Raw genomic sequence first — 16,033 nt, forward strand, 5'->3', positions numbered from 1 at the left:
AAATCGGGTCTGTTTAGCTTGTCCGCTCCGTCAACCACAGCACTTACAATGCAACGGTCGCACATTACCACGAACACGTCTGTTGTGCAATATCATCTGTGATTCGTTTTAGTGCTGTAGCTGTGTCACAGTTAGGTCTTAAATGTGTCCGAGCCAGTGGCTTTATAAGCGCATGTCTTTGTCAGTGAAAAACTAGCGGTTTAGTGTGTGATGACATACAGCTGGTCGACACTTGACACTGATTTATTTATGATGGGTTTGCTGTAACGCTATGGTAGTTTTAGAGGTGTTCATTGAATTATTTCACAGGATACTTAAGTAGAAGATGATTCAGTGCATAATAATACTGGCATAGCATGGTTGTCACTGTCTTTAACACTTGGCAATCGCATAGATACACCTGTATGTAAACCAAGCTTGCCATACGTGGGAAATATAACAATATCCAAGTAGTTTTAAAGTGCCTTTCTAGGTCTTCTTCTTACTCTCACCGTACATTGTCGTCATCATGTTGCGTCTCCATAAAAGCCAAAGACCTGGGGAAATGTTGCAATAGTCAGTAAATGCATGTTTCACCAAATTTGTGAAGGTAGCAGTTTTAATATTATGCACTGATTTTCACACTTAGCACACAGTCAGTTTTTTGCTGCATCGATGGTAATCGTGAGAGAAAGTCTCCACTTAAAGTTGTCGTGTTTTACGTGTGAATTATGTTTCGTTGGTATCTGAAATTTTTGCATGAGTGTGTGTTGGTAACTTTGCTCAGTGGTTTTTATAACAGATTCAGGGTTCTTGGATGTTTGTGTGATTTCTTTTGGTTTGGGTGGGATAATGTGTGTGAATGGCATTAAATAAGGGGGATGGATCACATTCAGTTTCTTTGACAAGTACTTTTTGAAAGCAATAAGCATTGTGTAGAAGTAAAGCCATCTGTATTGTTGCAGCAGTAGTGAAAAACACGTGATTATTGTGAAGTAAACTGGGTTTAGAAGAGTTTCACTTATTACTCACTAACCAGGGATTACCAGATTTAAACACGGCGTCTACTTCGGTAACCTCAGCCAAGATTAACGCTACTGTAGCTGCTGTGTATGGTTTTACATTATATCCTCCTATTACACCCGATGTTGTAAGTAATTCAAATGCTGCAGGAGACTTTCAGAGGGCCGGCGCACCGCTCACTCTCTTCCCCTCACAGCTGTTAACTGGTGTCCCACAGGGCTCTCAGTTTGGACCTGTGTAGTTTGGTTCACATTGTTCATTTTGCTGTTTTCAGAATGTGTTTTCAAATTATCATTTTTTTCATTCAGACCTCAAACTCTGGAACCGTTAAGTTTTGGGGAATTAAAGGAATACACCATAAATATTGTTATCCATTTCTTTATGTCCAGAAAGCCTATGAAATGTGAGAAAGCTGTGATTATATCAAACATCATATAGGTGTTCATATTCTAATAAATTAGGTTCTGGATACGTTTGAGCTGATTCTTTTCTCCTTTCTTCTACTTGGTGTGTAGCAGCTTACATGTGGGCTGCAGCTGAAGCTTTTATTTTACATCTTTTGATATGATGACAACATTTTTGTCCGTTTCGGGGCTTCATAACCTGACCAAATGAACAGGAAGGCTCTTTCATGTCTCAGAATCTAGAGCAGGTGAGAAGGGACATTACTTTTCAATTTCTAGAAAGAAGTTGATGGAGCGTATAAAAAGACTGCAGACAATGGTTTCCCTTTGTCAAGTGATGTAATCAGCCGTAAAATGTGTAATGTGATGACACAGAGGCCCACAGTCAGACAAGACAAGATTGATCTTTGTGACCTGTTCACCACACCCATTACCTTAAAATAGATTATAACTACAGCATTAGCTGTTTGATACGCACCTTAAAACTACAGTAGCATTTGAATGGACTCATAATAACGTCATGAAACGTGATGTTTTCTGCCATGGACAAGATATTCGCTTCAAACCAAAAAGACAAAAACATTTTTGATCTCGTTTTCAGCCAATTTTGCACTAAATACCTGACTCTGCATCACAGTCAGACTGCCCTGAATGCGGTTCAACTCGGCCTCAGTACGGCGTGTCAAGAGCCCGAGCAGCAGTTCAGCTGTCTCCAAGTGGTCATTGTCTACAACAGTCCTTAAGTGCCAGTGAGGCGTGTGTAACGTGTGCATGAGCCGTGAACAGAATCTATGTGTGTTGTCTAAAATGGTTAGATGTTTTAAACACACACTGAACACCCGCACACACACATTGTATTGCCCTCAGCAAACCCCAACCGGTGTGGGCTTGATTAACCAAAAACATTGAACATCTAAATCCATCCAGTTTGTCTTTACAAGAACAAATAACATATCAGTGAAATTCGGTTTTTTGTAATGGAATATAACACACCAGTGTGTTTTAATGAGCCATGGGGTGAAATTTAATTTGGGAGTTTGGGCTTTGGGACGGTCTGGGTTAAATGTGCTCTTAATCTCTGGTAATGGTTGGTCAAATGGCCGAATTAAATAAATGACCACCTGCTACTTGTGCAGTCTCTGACATCTGGCTGAACAAAAGAAATAATTAGCCACAAGCCTGATAAACGTAAACTATGCTTGGAACAGTTATCTCTCAGATACGAGGCTGTGTGTACCTGTCTAGGATTGGAGTTAGTGGCTTGGCGTGTTCTGCTGCCATTTTGCCAAGCCGAGACAAGGATTAAGTCTCGGAGATGGAAGATAAATTGATGATCGGCTCACAAATAACGGGTAGCATGATCATTTTTAGATTTCTATCCATATGGGGCATTTATCCTATATGACTTAGTGATAACGGTCATCCCCAATATCACGCTTTTCTTACTCAGAGCTCCAGTTAAGATCCCACATATTTGACAAGAAGTTATTTTTTAGCTGTTATTATTGGTGTTTTTTCTCATCATTCAGGCAACTAAATGCGCCAAAAAACAATCCAATTGTCTTTTGAAATCTCTGAAATTACCCCGGCTCTCTGATTCCACTTGACATATGAAGAAACTATTATTGTATTCTCTGTCACTGCTCATGAAGTCATAATGAGATTTTTTTTTAGTCATCATGTGGATGGGTCGCCAGTGTGGCAGGTGTCCGCTACACGTTCCTCCATCTTCAGCTGAACTTCCTGAACGTCGGGGGTGTTGATTGGCCGATTGATTTTCAAATGAGCTCACATTGTAGAAAGTAGAAATCCAATTAGAAGTTGAACGTCCAACAGTTAATCCAATCAAGACGATGAAATGTATCGATTTTACCCTCAAAATCAATAAGGTGCACGCGGCTCTGGCGTGAGCTTGGCTCAGAGCATTTTTCCTTTCTCCAAAAGAATGAAGAGCTCACTTTAGGTCAGCCGCACAATGTGAGAAACACAGAGTACATTATAAGCCACTTGTACATATTAAACCACTTCTTGAAAGTCTGAATAATGTGCTGATTCAGGAATCATATGTAACGACATATAACCACAGCATGCTGTCTGTACTGCAGGTGCTTCATTCCAGAGTTGAAGTCCTTCTATGAATTGCCAATTGTGTTTCGTGAGATTGAACCCCAAGTGCTCAACTTCTGTTCTGAGTGTGTAGCCTGTGTGCCGAAAAAAACCACAATGAAGTCAAGTGGAATTCTTCATTTTCCACGCCTTGCAGCCCTGTTTTGATTCACTTCATCTGTTTGTTGTAACAAATGCTAAGTAACTGTTGCTAAGTCCACCCACCATCCCTGTGGGGAAATCCAGCCGCCAGCCAGCGGCCTCAGTGAGGAGGATTGGAATGTGGCAGGAGAGAAAAGGTCTTTTCTGCTGCCATTCAGATAACATTTACATGGAACCGCCAAACGTCTTAATTCATGGATCAAAGTACAGTCGGCCAAAGTAAACCCAGACAATGAATGTAACCGGTCCCTTGGTGATTACTTCGGCCTTCGTGACTGCTTCACACAAGTATTCGATCGGACCAGTTTCTTTGAAAGAGAACAATCGTTTTCAGTGGCATTAGGAAATCCTGGAACAAAATCACCACAACAATGCGTTGTTTTATATGCAGAAGTGTTGAGACATCTCACTGTTTTAAACGACCTTTAGCTCAGTGACACACGGTGGTATCAGGCTGCTCAGTGGGTCACTCCCAGCACTGTGGGGGGAGAAGGGGAGGAGGAGGTTGGTCTAGGAGGGGGATGGTGAGGGTTGCAGGGTCTTGTAATTACAACTGGTCATGTTCAAGTCACTGGTCAAGTTGTTGCAGATTCCTTTTTTTTCTTTCCCATGATGCAACGTCGACGAGGACTGGCCTACATGTAGCACAGCATGCCTCCACTGATGCCCCTTTGATTAGGTGTCCTGTCTTCCACCCGATGACAGCCGGGAGCACTGCAGCGATGGCTGGGAAACTGACAGAGAGGTCCATTAAATGGCAGCTTTGTTATGACGTGTCAGCCAGGACGTGGTGGATGGTAAGTTGAGCTCTTTTGTCTTGATTTCTTCCTCTTTTATCACCTTTGTTGAGAACTTTGCCGTCAAGCAAAATCAACTTCGTTTCATGTGATACCCCATCCAAAATGTGATGCTGACTTCTGACATTGTTTGGGTAATATCATATTCTGCTGATTACCCTCTAGGAATTTAATTGGCATCATTTTGTGTTGCTTTTAGGAGTTGTTTGTGTGTTTGTGTGTCTGTGCCCAGGTCAAGATGGCCTACATTTTGCAGACGTGAGGGAGATTGTGGAGGAGGTTATTCTAAAATGAACAATTTTTTCACTGCAGCACTTTACTTCACATGTTACATTTGAAAGAGATATTTTTTTCAGCATTTATTAGACACAATATTCTAGCAGCATCCCTGCACTGACGTTCATTTCAGAATGAACCTCAAGGCCAGCAGTTGATACTTTGATCATTGAAGTGTTTTAAAGCCGGTGACACTGCAAGGAAACGAGGATTTTAAATGGCGAGGAGTTATCAAAATGGGCTTTTAAAAATAATGTAATTGTTTTGCCAAGATCAATAACCAAAGGAACTATTCAGCCTCCCTTCAGTGTAAGAGAGTTCCTCCAGTGCACCTCTCTGTCCAACCTCTGCAGTGTTACTTCGACAGTGTCGGACAAAGAGCCCTTTCTCCAGCCCGCGCCTTTCCCATGCTGAAGAGGCAACGCAGGCTGACATTTCTTTCTGAATATTTATTTACTTGTACGACTACAGGCAAGCTTTTATTGTGCTCCACCGCCACGGTTTAAGTTGAGGTCTGTTTGTCTGCCTCAGAGAATTGACCTTTTCTGCTCAGGCTGTGCTGCTGCTGTTGCTTTCTACTCTATTTCATTTTTTATTTTAGAGATATTCATTCTTTTCTCTTCCAGCAACATGTTTATACTTCATCCATTTAACTCATGCTTTTTTTTTAAAGGGAGATTTTGAATAGAAATCGAACCAGCTTCAACTCTTATACCTGCAAGTTCATGTAAAGAAAGAGCTTTCGTGCTTTTAAGAACGCAGGAGGGACTTCAAGAGTCATTTCAGCATGCAGGGACAGAACATGATGCAATGTGTGCCATGGTCACAAATGGCATTCAATTCAAAGTTCATATTAAGATTAAAGTTTTGAAGGATTTAGCAGAGACCAGCGGACCTGCTGTCTTACCAGCTGTTGTGAAATGCCCATGTAGGAAATTATGTAATTGGTAGGAAATGGCATGATCACACAGTAAGGTACCTACTGCGATACCTGAGCTTAATGGACGAAGGATCCTTATTCACATCATCTTTTGCTGTAACAACATCACTAATAAAAGAAGTGGTAGCAATAGTATTAGCCTAGTACGACTGTCTGGTTATTTTTTCTTGAGAATCCAAATCATATTTCGTATTGTCTGACCAGACTTTGGTTCAGTCAGGTAAATATTCAGTATTTTGATCGAATAAAATGTACTTGACTATAACCAGATGACACAGACGGTCACAACAGGGACTGAACTGGTACGTCGCCACCTAATGGTGAAAAGAAGACACTGGTATTGTGCATGCAGGCTCACTGACACACTGAATTTCAATAGAGAGCCTTTGTTCATGATAACACCTGTGCTTTTCCGACAATGTGATCAGGATTTTGTTTTTACCAAAGACTGTTGATTTGTTCAAATGTGGCTATAAACTTTTTCTATTATCCGGACTGATTGACCATTTTTGTGCCAGTGTCTTTTTTTAAATGTGGCCTAATGGTGCCAATGTTCCGCAAACAGAGAAATACAGGAAGTAGATTTTGTGACACTGCTGTAGGCTTGTGCATAATTTGTGTTTTAAATTGCTTAACTTACTCAAACGCTCTAATAAGACTCTCTCAACTCTAAACTAAAATTAGAGCCACAACATACACAGCAGCACCTCAGGTTTCTCGCACAAGCAACTCGCAGTTCTGTTAGTGACCACATGGGGGCGGTACGTCCTCATTCAGAGCGATGAACTCTTGAATCTGTGAAGGCTCATGCCATGTGCGCCATGGAGACTAGCATGATACATGGAGGCAGAGAGAGTATGGAGTCAGGGTCTGAGACAATAGTCCTTCATCTTTAGAAATTAAAATTAAAACGCACTCAATTTAAAAGGAAAACATTCTTGCAAAAGAAAAAATACTATTTGTGTTTAAGTAATGGGTGAATAGCAAAGTATTCCAAAATGTATTAGGTACGCTTGAAATTTCCATTTAGTAGGGGTTTAAAGGAGTGTTTTTAAAGACACACCAGCATCATTCAGCCTTGAAACGATCATTGATCAGCCATTTATAGCCATTTGTTCCACAAATGAATGCTCTCAGCTTAATTGTTTTTGGATGTGAATCAAAACGGATGACTAGGTGTGTGTGATGTAGATACTGGACCCACAGGACAGCGCTGGCATTTTTAGATTAGTGTGTCTACTGTGTTAATGTCATGATAACGGGGACGAGAGAGAGCAGTGAAATCTATTGTCCGGCTACCCATTCAAGTCGTATACAATCATGTTGTCTGCAGAGATTGTTCTGGTGTACTGTGATTGGCTTCCAGGGCAGGTTACTGTTTTTAAATCAGTCAGCTGCACTGGCACCGTTGCACCATAGGCTACTACTACAGTGCTATGAGTTATTGCTACAACAGCTACCACTGCTATCACTGCTGTTCAACTGCTATTCTTATTACTTAATGAGCACCATGGCATCAGAATAGCATGATATCATAATTATGATATATTAGGGCAGAACAATGGCCTACCCAAATCAGTGCTTTCAACATTATTTTGTTGTTGCTATTTGATGGATTGAGGGAATTACTTTTTAATGACAGTGAAAAGTATGTGTTACAATGAACAGAATACATGGATATTATAAAGATCATGGCATTTCAAAAATAATTACCTGGAAAAAAGTGCCTTTATTAGTATACTATAGTGCACATGTTTGGTCTGAACATGGTTTGACTTGTAAAATGCTTATTGGAAATGTCTAGATGCGTGTGGAGAATAACTGATGGTAGTTTAATACTGGCACTCCTCTTTTAACTGCAAATAATAATGATCATAATGACTTCAATCAAAAGTATCTAATTTAGTTGTAGCAGTAATTACTGCAGTGATTTCCACCATTAGTCTTTGACCACACAGCTTTTCTGGCCGACTGTCCAGCAGCGGCTCGTCAAGCCCCCAATCAGCGCGTCAGAGGAGCGGAAGTGAGGGGCCCAGGGCAGAGAGTCCCGGGCCACTGATTCTGGCCAATGAGAGGCAAGAATGCAACCTCTGTTACAAAACGGAGCTGTGTGAAGCTTCAGGGAAACAGCTCGATGATACCGGGGAAAAGGTTGAGTTTTTGCTTTCAAAATAAGAGCGAGAATTTGCCTCATTTTGGGATTAACAAAACGATGTATTCCGGTAGGCTGTTACATAGGCTTATTATTACACTAGTTTACGATAGGCTTATGAACAATATTAACACCCGTATGGCTACAATTATCCTCTGGTATGTACTAGTCGACGTTAAGACATGGCAGTACAATAAAACATTTAATTATCCAGTTAAAACCATTGGCTTTGTACATTTTTGGGGATTTTTAGGTTATAGCCTTTTGATGAGTTCGGATTTAGTGGGATTTGTTTTGTATTATAACACTCCAAAACAATCCCACTACAGAAGCTGAAGCGATTGGTGTTCAATCTTATTTCGTGAAAACAACATTATTGTCCACATGGGTTGCATCGGACAGTGGTACATACAGTATATGCCATATGAGCCATGAAAAAAACGTCATAAAGTAATGAATGTGTCTATATTTCATCTATTACAAACAATGTTCACGTTGATTGGCATTGCATTCATGTTTCATATTGATAGGTTTATAAGAGAAATTGCTCGACCAGTTTCTTAGAATAAGGATTGTATTTGGAAAAGTCGAACCGGAAATGGTCTCGTTAGAATTAAATCCAACTTGATGGTCACTGCTGCGAGCCGGAGGGGCGGCAGTCACACAGACAGTGAAAGTGAAGGCGGAGACCAGCCCAGTGCCGAAAACTCAGCCTCTTCTGGATCACGTTCAACTTCACTGAACAACCCCAAAAAACCCGATCCAAAAAAGTAAGACTAGAAGAGGAAGGAAAACAAGACTAAAAAAATAAAATAAAATAAATAAAAAAAACGCGAGGTGCTCCCAACTTCTGTTCACCGCTGCAAAGACTTGTCTTCCGGTGTTGACTTTTTTTTTTTTTTTTTTTTTTGCGAGCACCGCAAGAGAAAACCCCTCCAAAGCACAAACGTGAGACATGTGAAGCTACCGGCTTGTGTGTGTTTCAACCAGGCTCCAGGATTCCCTATTAATCCATGCAGTACAGTGCAATGGTACGTGAACACGGGTTCTTACTGCTTTTCAAATGTTGTGATAACGCTGATGATAATATTTGTGATACAATTTTCTTTTCTTTTTTGGTAATACTGTAAGTGGGGTTGAGTTAACACGGACCACAACACCCTGGCACGGTCGGGCCAAAAGCGTAGCGGACTAAACTTGGCACGGGTTCTCCCGGCAGCCCATGTTAACGTCCCATTCCCCTTAAATGTTGGCAGATGAACCTCTACGTGGACCGCTGACAGCTCTGTAGGACACACAAAACGCACGCGCTGCAGCAACAAAGTGGCAATGTTTAACTTCCAGTCTTTCCAGCTTTACCGGCGCGCTGTTGTGATACACACCTAGCTTTGTTATGAGTGTTTTAAAGCTGTCTATTAAAGAGGTATTCAGGTGTTCAGTTATTCCATTCACTGTATGGCGAACTGTACACGGCCATTTTAAAAGTCAATATTTAAACAACATCCCCCCCGATACGCTAATTGTAACGTGACAAAGTTTTAAGCCAGGTCATTTTTAAAATCATTTTTTACCTGTCGTCTGTAGAGGATTGCAGGCAAATTATGCAGTAGCCAAAACAATAAAATGTATAAATGTCTTGAAAAGGCAATGCATTAAAAAAAAAAGGTCACATTTTCATAAAATGTGCCTTATCTTTTATATTATATACTATTTATCGTATGTCCTGATTATTTCAGGGACCTTTCAGGACAGTTTAAGGCGAGTTCATGTCGGTGTGACTGGCAAATTAAAAAAAGACAGCAGGATAGTTTTTGTATGACTGTGAACCACAGACACGGCGTTGAATTATCTAGACTGGAAAAAAGAGCGATCGCATGTTGTTGACACGGAGCTCGGGGGTAAAGGGTGCCAGAGCTGCAGGAGGGGAATGTCCCTTTTCCGTTTCTGTGTGACCGAGGCTGTGCTCCAAAGTCCCCGAAGCGCGCACACACACACGCACACACATAGACACGGGAAAAAAATGTGCTGGAGTGATATGTATGCTGTGTTTTCAGATCGTCTAGGAGGAGAAGAAGGTGCTGGATGGTGGATAGGGGTTGTGTGTTAGAAGGAGGAGGAGGAGGAGGAGGAGGAGGAGTGTGACTATTACGTGGGTGAAAAAAAAAAAAAAAAGTTGGGTCTGATTTGCTGGAATCGCGCAGGACTGAAGGTGCACCGGTCGATTTCACATCAAGTTTGGTTAAAGCAAGGGGTGAACATCACACACTCGGTGCCCTCTGACGCTTCCCACAATGCTTGAATGAACGAGATACCACAGCACCGAGACGCGCAAAGAGCCCGTGTTGTAGCCAGAGGAGTACGCCGCAGCCCCGTTTGCACCGGCTCTACGGGTAGAACTTCGCACGCGCTTATACCTGCATGTCAACTTTAAAAACATCTCCAGCATAAACAAATCTTCTTCTTTTTTTTCTCTGCGGAGACGACAATCTTTGGATCGCAAAAATCAATGGATGTTCTTGGATAACCTCGTGTCGTTTTACGCGGAGAGCTGCTCCACAGTCTTGCACGGTGCACGTCGGTCCAGGAATGGCGCGATAAAGTGATCAGAGGAATCAGTCCAAGTCCATTCACGTGTTGTGTTGCCGTCTCGTCATGTACTCTCCAATTTGTCTCACTCAGGTAGGCTATTTGTGTCATTTATTTATTTTTTAAATATACATTTAATTGCTGTGGTTTGCACATTTGTAATACAAATAGTTACAGACAGTGGCCAGGGAATTGGAAGTTTTGTGCCTGCGCCAGGATTAGTTCAGTTTCAGCTCTGCTTTTGAAATACTTTAATAATTAATAACAAAAACAAAGTTTTGCGTTGTAAGGGAAAATGTTGCGTTCGAACTAACCAACAATTTAAGTCGTTAATCCAAAACGCACGTGTCTGTGCCACGATTGTGTTGATTTTTACTTTCGAGAGCTTAGATTCTAACGACAGCCCCTTTCGAAAATTCATTTATGAGTAGTCTAGGCAGTTAAAAGGCCAGTGAAGTGCCAATCTTTATGCGCACTTTTTGTGCGTAAAGTTATGCGTAAATATGAATTTCACAATAGCATTCCACGACTGTCATTTAAATCGTCCTGACGCAGGTATGCAAATTTTCTCTCAGGTTTAATTAGGTTATTTGCGTCCTCCAATAACCTCACACACACCTCACAGCCCGGCTTGAGCTGTGTTTATGTATTATTTCCCACGTGTATATTTTTTTGTTGAAGTAAAACCCCTATACTTTTGGGAAGTGGAGTTGGAAGAAGATAAAGCCACTTTCACTGCAGGAAGATCAAACGCATGATACGGTTGATTCAGCCGTGGGACAGAGTAGCTGACTGTTTTGGCTGACTCAGTTTTACTGTTTATATTTTACTTGGCATAAGTCAGTGATTGACTGAGATGCGGTTTAGTTTATACTTAAGAGGATTGTACTTTTATGGCCCCAGCTGAAGTGCACTGCATAGGCCCCCAAGTCATTTATCTTTACAGCATGGCTTTAGTCTGGCTGAAAAAAATGAACACAATATTAAAGGTGTTTTTGAACAGGAAAGCAGGAGTGAAAAGGACTTCAGAAACACTTGCTGTCGAGCACATTTACTGGCATTTACTGCTTACTTTTGTCAGTTTAATTGCCAACATTATAGTGAGGAGATGACATTTAAAGCTCTTCTCAATTTATTTCATTTATTTTTTGCGTGTCTCTAAATTACTATGGATAGCTACATAGCACCCATAGTAAGTCCAATACATGTCAGAAGCATCTGTAGAGAATTACATATTTATTCACGCTGTTTAACAAATGATTGTAATTTGACGTTGCTGTAATGGAGCAGAGTTTTATTGGCCCAAAAGTGCAGACCAGAAATGTGGCTTCTCAGAGCAGCACCCAGCGGCAGGCGCAGATAGGGGGTGGATTTCTGTGGGTTCCTATAGCCCGCCTGCCTGGCTGCCTATACGAAAAGAACAATATGGGGTTTAACTCCTCAAGCGCCTGCTCAGAAGGGGCTGCTCATACTTATTAAATTTGACAATTTAATGACCTAAAACATAGATGGGTTCATGTTTCCACGTGTCACTCGGAGCTGCTGTCGTCCTAAATCTCCCCCACCATCATGTATACATTCCTTCACCTATAGAGAAGCAAGCATTAATAGATTGTTAGGAGTTGTTTTAGATTTGCTGAAGTATTATTGATGTAAGAGCCCGCAGGCTGGAGAGCTGCTGTAGAAATGTTGGTATTTAGCTTTTTTTAGTTGTGAAGATGAAAAGAAATTCTGTCAAATGCGCATTGAAAAAAACTTTTCATTTAGTTTGCAGTCATTTTCCAGTTTAGAGCTAAAGATAATGTGGTATGAAGTATAATCTACATTATGTATACAACATTTGAAAATGAAAATGTGTGTTGAAAATAATTACCATTAATATTAAATGAAGTCTGATAATTTATCATAAAAACAAGTCTCAGCATGTCATTATTTTCTTTTTACTAAAGTATCGATGGGAAATTCAAAAAAGTAGGCCATGATTTGAATATCACTGGCTCAGGTTTTTTGGAATGAAGCTGAGGAAGCGTCATTCTGCGTGTTAACCCGAAAAACCCTCAACTTGAAATCGAGTCCCAAGTCGAGCTTTGCAAATACCTTCCATGGACTGCTTTAAAATGCTTCCCTTCTCCTCTGCTTGCGTTTTTTTGAATGCATTTCGAACGTGCAGCCTGTATACGAGGCTGTTCGTGTGTACCAGGAGAATGGGAATCTCCCCTACTTCCTATTTTGTGACTCCAGCTTATCCTGCATCCTTCGTGAACGTGCGATAAGGTCACGTTGGAAAGCGGATAGTTTGATAAGAGAAATGCAATGGTGAGGGGGGGGGGGGGGCCGCATGCTCCCTGTACCAGCAGCGGCACAGAGTCACGCTCGGAGCATGTTCGGGAAATGAGAGCGGAGGCGCGAGTGCATTCAGTCACTGGGCTTGGTGCTGTTGTAGTCCTGGCAGTTGATATAAACAGTGGAATGTCCTTGTCATTGGACACCTGATAAATCTGAAATGGTAAAACCAGTGTTGCAATGTGTGACGAGGAACTTCTCGTGTTAAAGCTGTTCAAACTGCCACGATGATGTTATGGGACTGATTACGAGGAATTGTTTATTTGTGGTCTGACTACTGCCTCAGATTAGTAGCTGACTGAACCCACATTGCTCCGCCATGTTTCTGATTATTTCTCCCCTTCTCTCTCCTCTCTCCTCACTGTGTCCCTTCACCGGCTCCAGGATGAATTTCATCCCTTCATCGAGGCGCTCCTTCCTCACGTCCGCGCCATCGCCTACACGTGGTTCAACCTCCAGGCCCGAAAACGCAAGTACTTCAAGAAGCACGAGAAGCGGATGTCCAAGGACGAGGAGCGTGCGGTGAAGGACGAGCTTCTGGGCGAGAAGCCCGAGGTTAAGCAGAAATGGGCGTCCAGGCTGCTGGCCAAGCTGCGTAAGGACATTCGGCAGGAGTACCGGGAGGACTTTGTCCTCAGCGTGACGGGAAAGAAGCACCCGTGCTGCGTGCTGTCCAACCCGGACCAGAAGGGCAAGATCCGCCGGATCGACTGCTTGAGGCAGGCTGACAAAGTTTGGCGTCTGGACCTGGTGATGGTCATCCTCTTCAAAGGCATCCCCCTGGAAAGTACAGACGGGGAGCGCCTCGTCAAGTCTCAACATTGCACCAACCCAACACTTTGTGTCCAGCCACACCACATAACAGTATCGGTCAAGGAGCTGGACTTGTTTCTAGCGTACTATGTCCAGGACCAAGGTAGGTTCAAGCTCATGCTTTGTGTGTGTTTGTTTCACTCTGTGTGTGTGTGTGTGTGCGTGCGTGAGCTAACACGCATGTGTGAATGATGGCTTTGGCGAGGTCAAGGGTCACATGTGTTACTTTTTGGCAGTCCTGCTGAGACTGGCTGAAATCACCACTACAGTCGCCAGACAAATAAACACTGGGAACTCGATAGTCAGTGCTGTGTATATATATGCAGCGTACATTTTTATGTGGCCCAAGTATGACTCATTACGAAACAAAAAAAAACAATCGGTAAATGTAGAACATGTTTTTAAATGTGTTTTTGCTCTGCTGTACTCCAGCAGCGTGTTTAGTCATTACTCAGTATCTCGTACACACACACACACACACACACACACAGGCTTGTACTGTTGCGCACACACTGTATACATTTTCAAATTGTCTGGATATTAAGCAGTGACAAATGTGGAAAGTTGCCGTTTATACTGGTTCAATTTAAAATGAACTCACTAGTAGTGTATTAATAATACTCAGTCTATGTACCATGAATACAGGATTCCTATAAAGCCCTTGTCATTATAGCTGTGGTGTTTATTGACAGCATATTTTACAAATGTGGTTCTCCTTCCTCTAGTAAAAAAGCAGCTTCGTCCCCATAGTCCCCTTCATATAATGAATGTAACATAACATTTAAAAAATCACAACAGATCAATATTGTTTGAAATAAAAGCTAATCGCAACATTATCATATCAATAAACGTATTGCTGTAAGCCACAATACAGCTTAGCATTGACGATACGAGTCTACCTAAGTAGGGCTTTTTTTAATATTTGCAAAAACATTTCAGTATATGTAAGGTATTGTGTCTGTTATAAATCATGCGCGTGATCGCGTTGGCCGCCAAAATGCGGCTTTTCTTAATTCCTGAAAAACATGAAAGCCTTTTTGCGGACACAGTGATGTGCTCGATGTGGAGACTGAATCCTGCTTTTTATTCAGCTCGGTGTTCAATAAGAGGTTGAAAGAATGTGCTGCCAGGTCCTGGGATATGGTTTAGAAACACACCTTTTTGAATTGGATGTGTTCAAGCCTTCTGTCTGCCCGCCTTTTTTTTCAGAATTGAATTATCACTATTTATTTTTCACATTTATACACAACCCAAAAGGCTGCCACGCACTCATGAAATACTGGCATTTACCAAAACACGGAAGATAATTTCCAACACTGACAATTTAAGCCAAAATGTATTGCTAGAAATGATTCAGGAAAAGCAGTGAAACTAATTGTGTGAATTTTGACACACTTATCCGATTCCACACTAAGTTTGAAAAGTAGGGGAGCAGTAATTAAGGACAGATAATACACGAGCTCAGGGTACAATATTGTTTAGTTCTAGATCCATAGATTTTATTTAGCTGTTGCCGAATTTAACATCCCTTTCAAAATGAATGCAAAACAGGTTTGTTTTAGGATATAATTACATTTCAGTCTTTCATGTCCCTCTCAGTGAACTTCCTCCCTTTATCCATAGGAATCCCCCCCCACGTAGTATTCCATGTTGAAATTCCCCTGTATTAAATCTATTGACCGAATAACCACCAATACCGGTACTTTGCTATTGAGAGAGAGATGATGGCGTAGCTAGCTCATTATCATCGAACCCTGAGCGCCATTTTGTGTTTGATAAGTGCCAGGGAAAGCAGAAGGCACAGCACACAGACAATAATGGTTGCCACTGGCACCGGGGTTGGCATCAGACCCTCTTTTGTGTCTTTTGTAGGATGCCACCGCTTCTCTAGTTTGCATCTGCTGCATTTTTAACTGTTCAGTACCAAGTTGAGAATGGCTCTTTAGTGCACTTTCTTCACAATAGACACCATTTAAATGATAAGTCGGTGCCTGTATCGTCGGTTATGGACGGCATTTTCACCAGCTTTTATTTCAAGAAATGTGACCGCTGTGGAGGAAGAGCAAATTATTGGCAAGATAAGTCATTTTAGTGTTTGAAATAAATGGTGAGCACAATGTTCTCCTTTCGCCGGAGAATAAAGTCGCTGCGATTCAACGTTGCATTGCGGATCAGAGCGATTGTTTACCGTTTTCTGTGCGTTGAAACTTTGGCAAATACAGAATAGCATTCTTTTACCGGGATCACAGAGACGGCCGTGTTTTTTTTTTTTTTTCCTTTTTTTTTTTTGCAAGCTAAAGCGTCTTTTCCTTTTCCCTCAAGTCACCAAGCGGTGCCCATCTCTAGACAATGCAGCCATATTATGGTAGCGTGTGGTGCGGCGCCATTTTGTTTTGCAACCGTGCCAGGGAGGCAGGCAAATCACCAGTAATGGTTGCTAGAGGTTTGGAGG

The 16,033-nt window shown here is 41.7% G+C and overlaps 1 protein-coding gene across 7 annotated transcripts in view; it reads left to right on the forward strand.

Moving 5' to 3' along the window:
• The first annotated feature begins 8,763 nt into the window (after positions 1 to 8,763).
• Positions 8,764 to 16,033, forward strand: part of LOC306796526 (nuclear factor 1 B-type-like) — a 56,797-nt gene continuing 49,527 nt past the window's right edge. For 6 of the 7 annotated variants that reach the window (XM_079295496.1, XM_079295501.1, XM_079295497.1 and 3 more), the window contains exons 1-2: positions 10,043 to 10,518; positions 13,153 to 13,684. In XM_079295496.1, the coding sequence (XP_079151622.1) occupies positions 10,492 to 10,518; positions 13,153 to 13,684 (559 nt within the window). In that variant the 5' untranslated portion in view covers positions 10,043 to 10,491. Of the gene's footprint in view, positions 8,871 to 10,042; positions 10,519 to 13,152; positions 13,685 to 16,033 lie in introns of those variants that run through there. The other variant, XM_079295498.1, reaches the window with a different exon arrangement.

Source organism: Melanostigma gelatinosum, assembly GCF_949748355.1.
Source record: "Melanostigma gelatinosum genome assembly, chromosome: 23".
NCBI lineage: Eukaryota > Metazoa > Chordata > Actinopteri > Perciformes > Zoarcidae > Melanostigma > Melanostigma gelatinosum.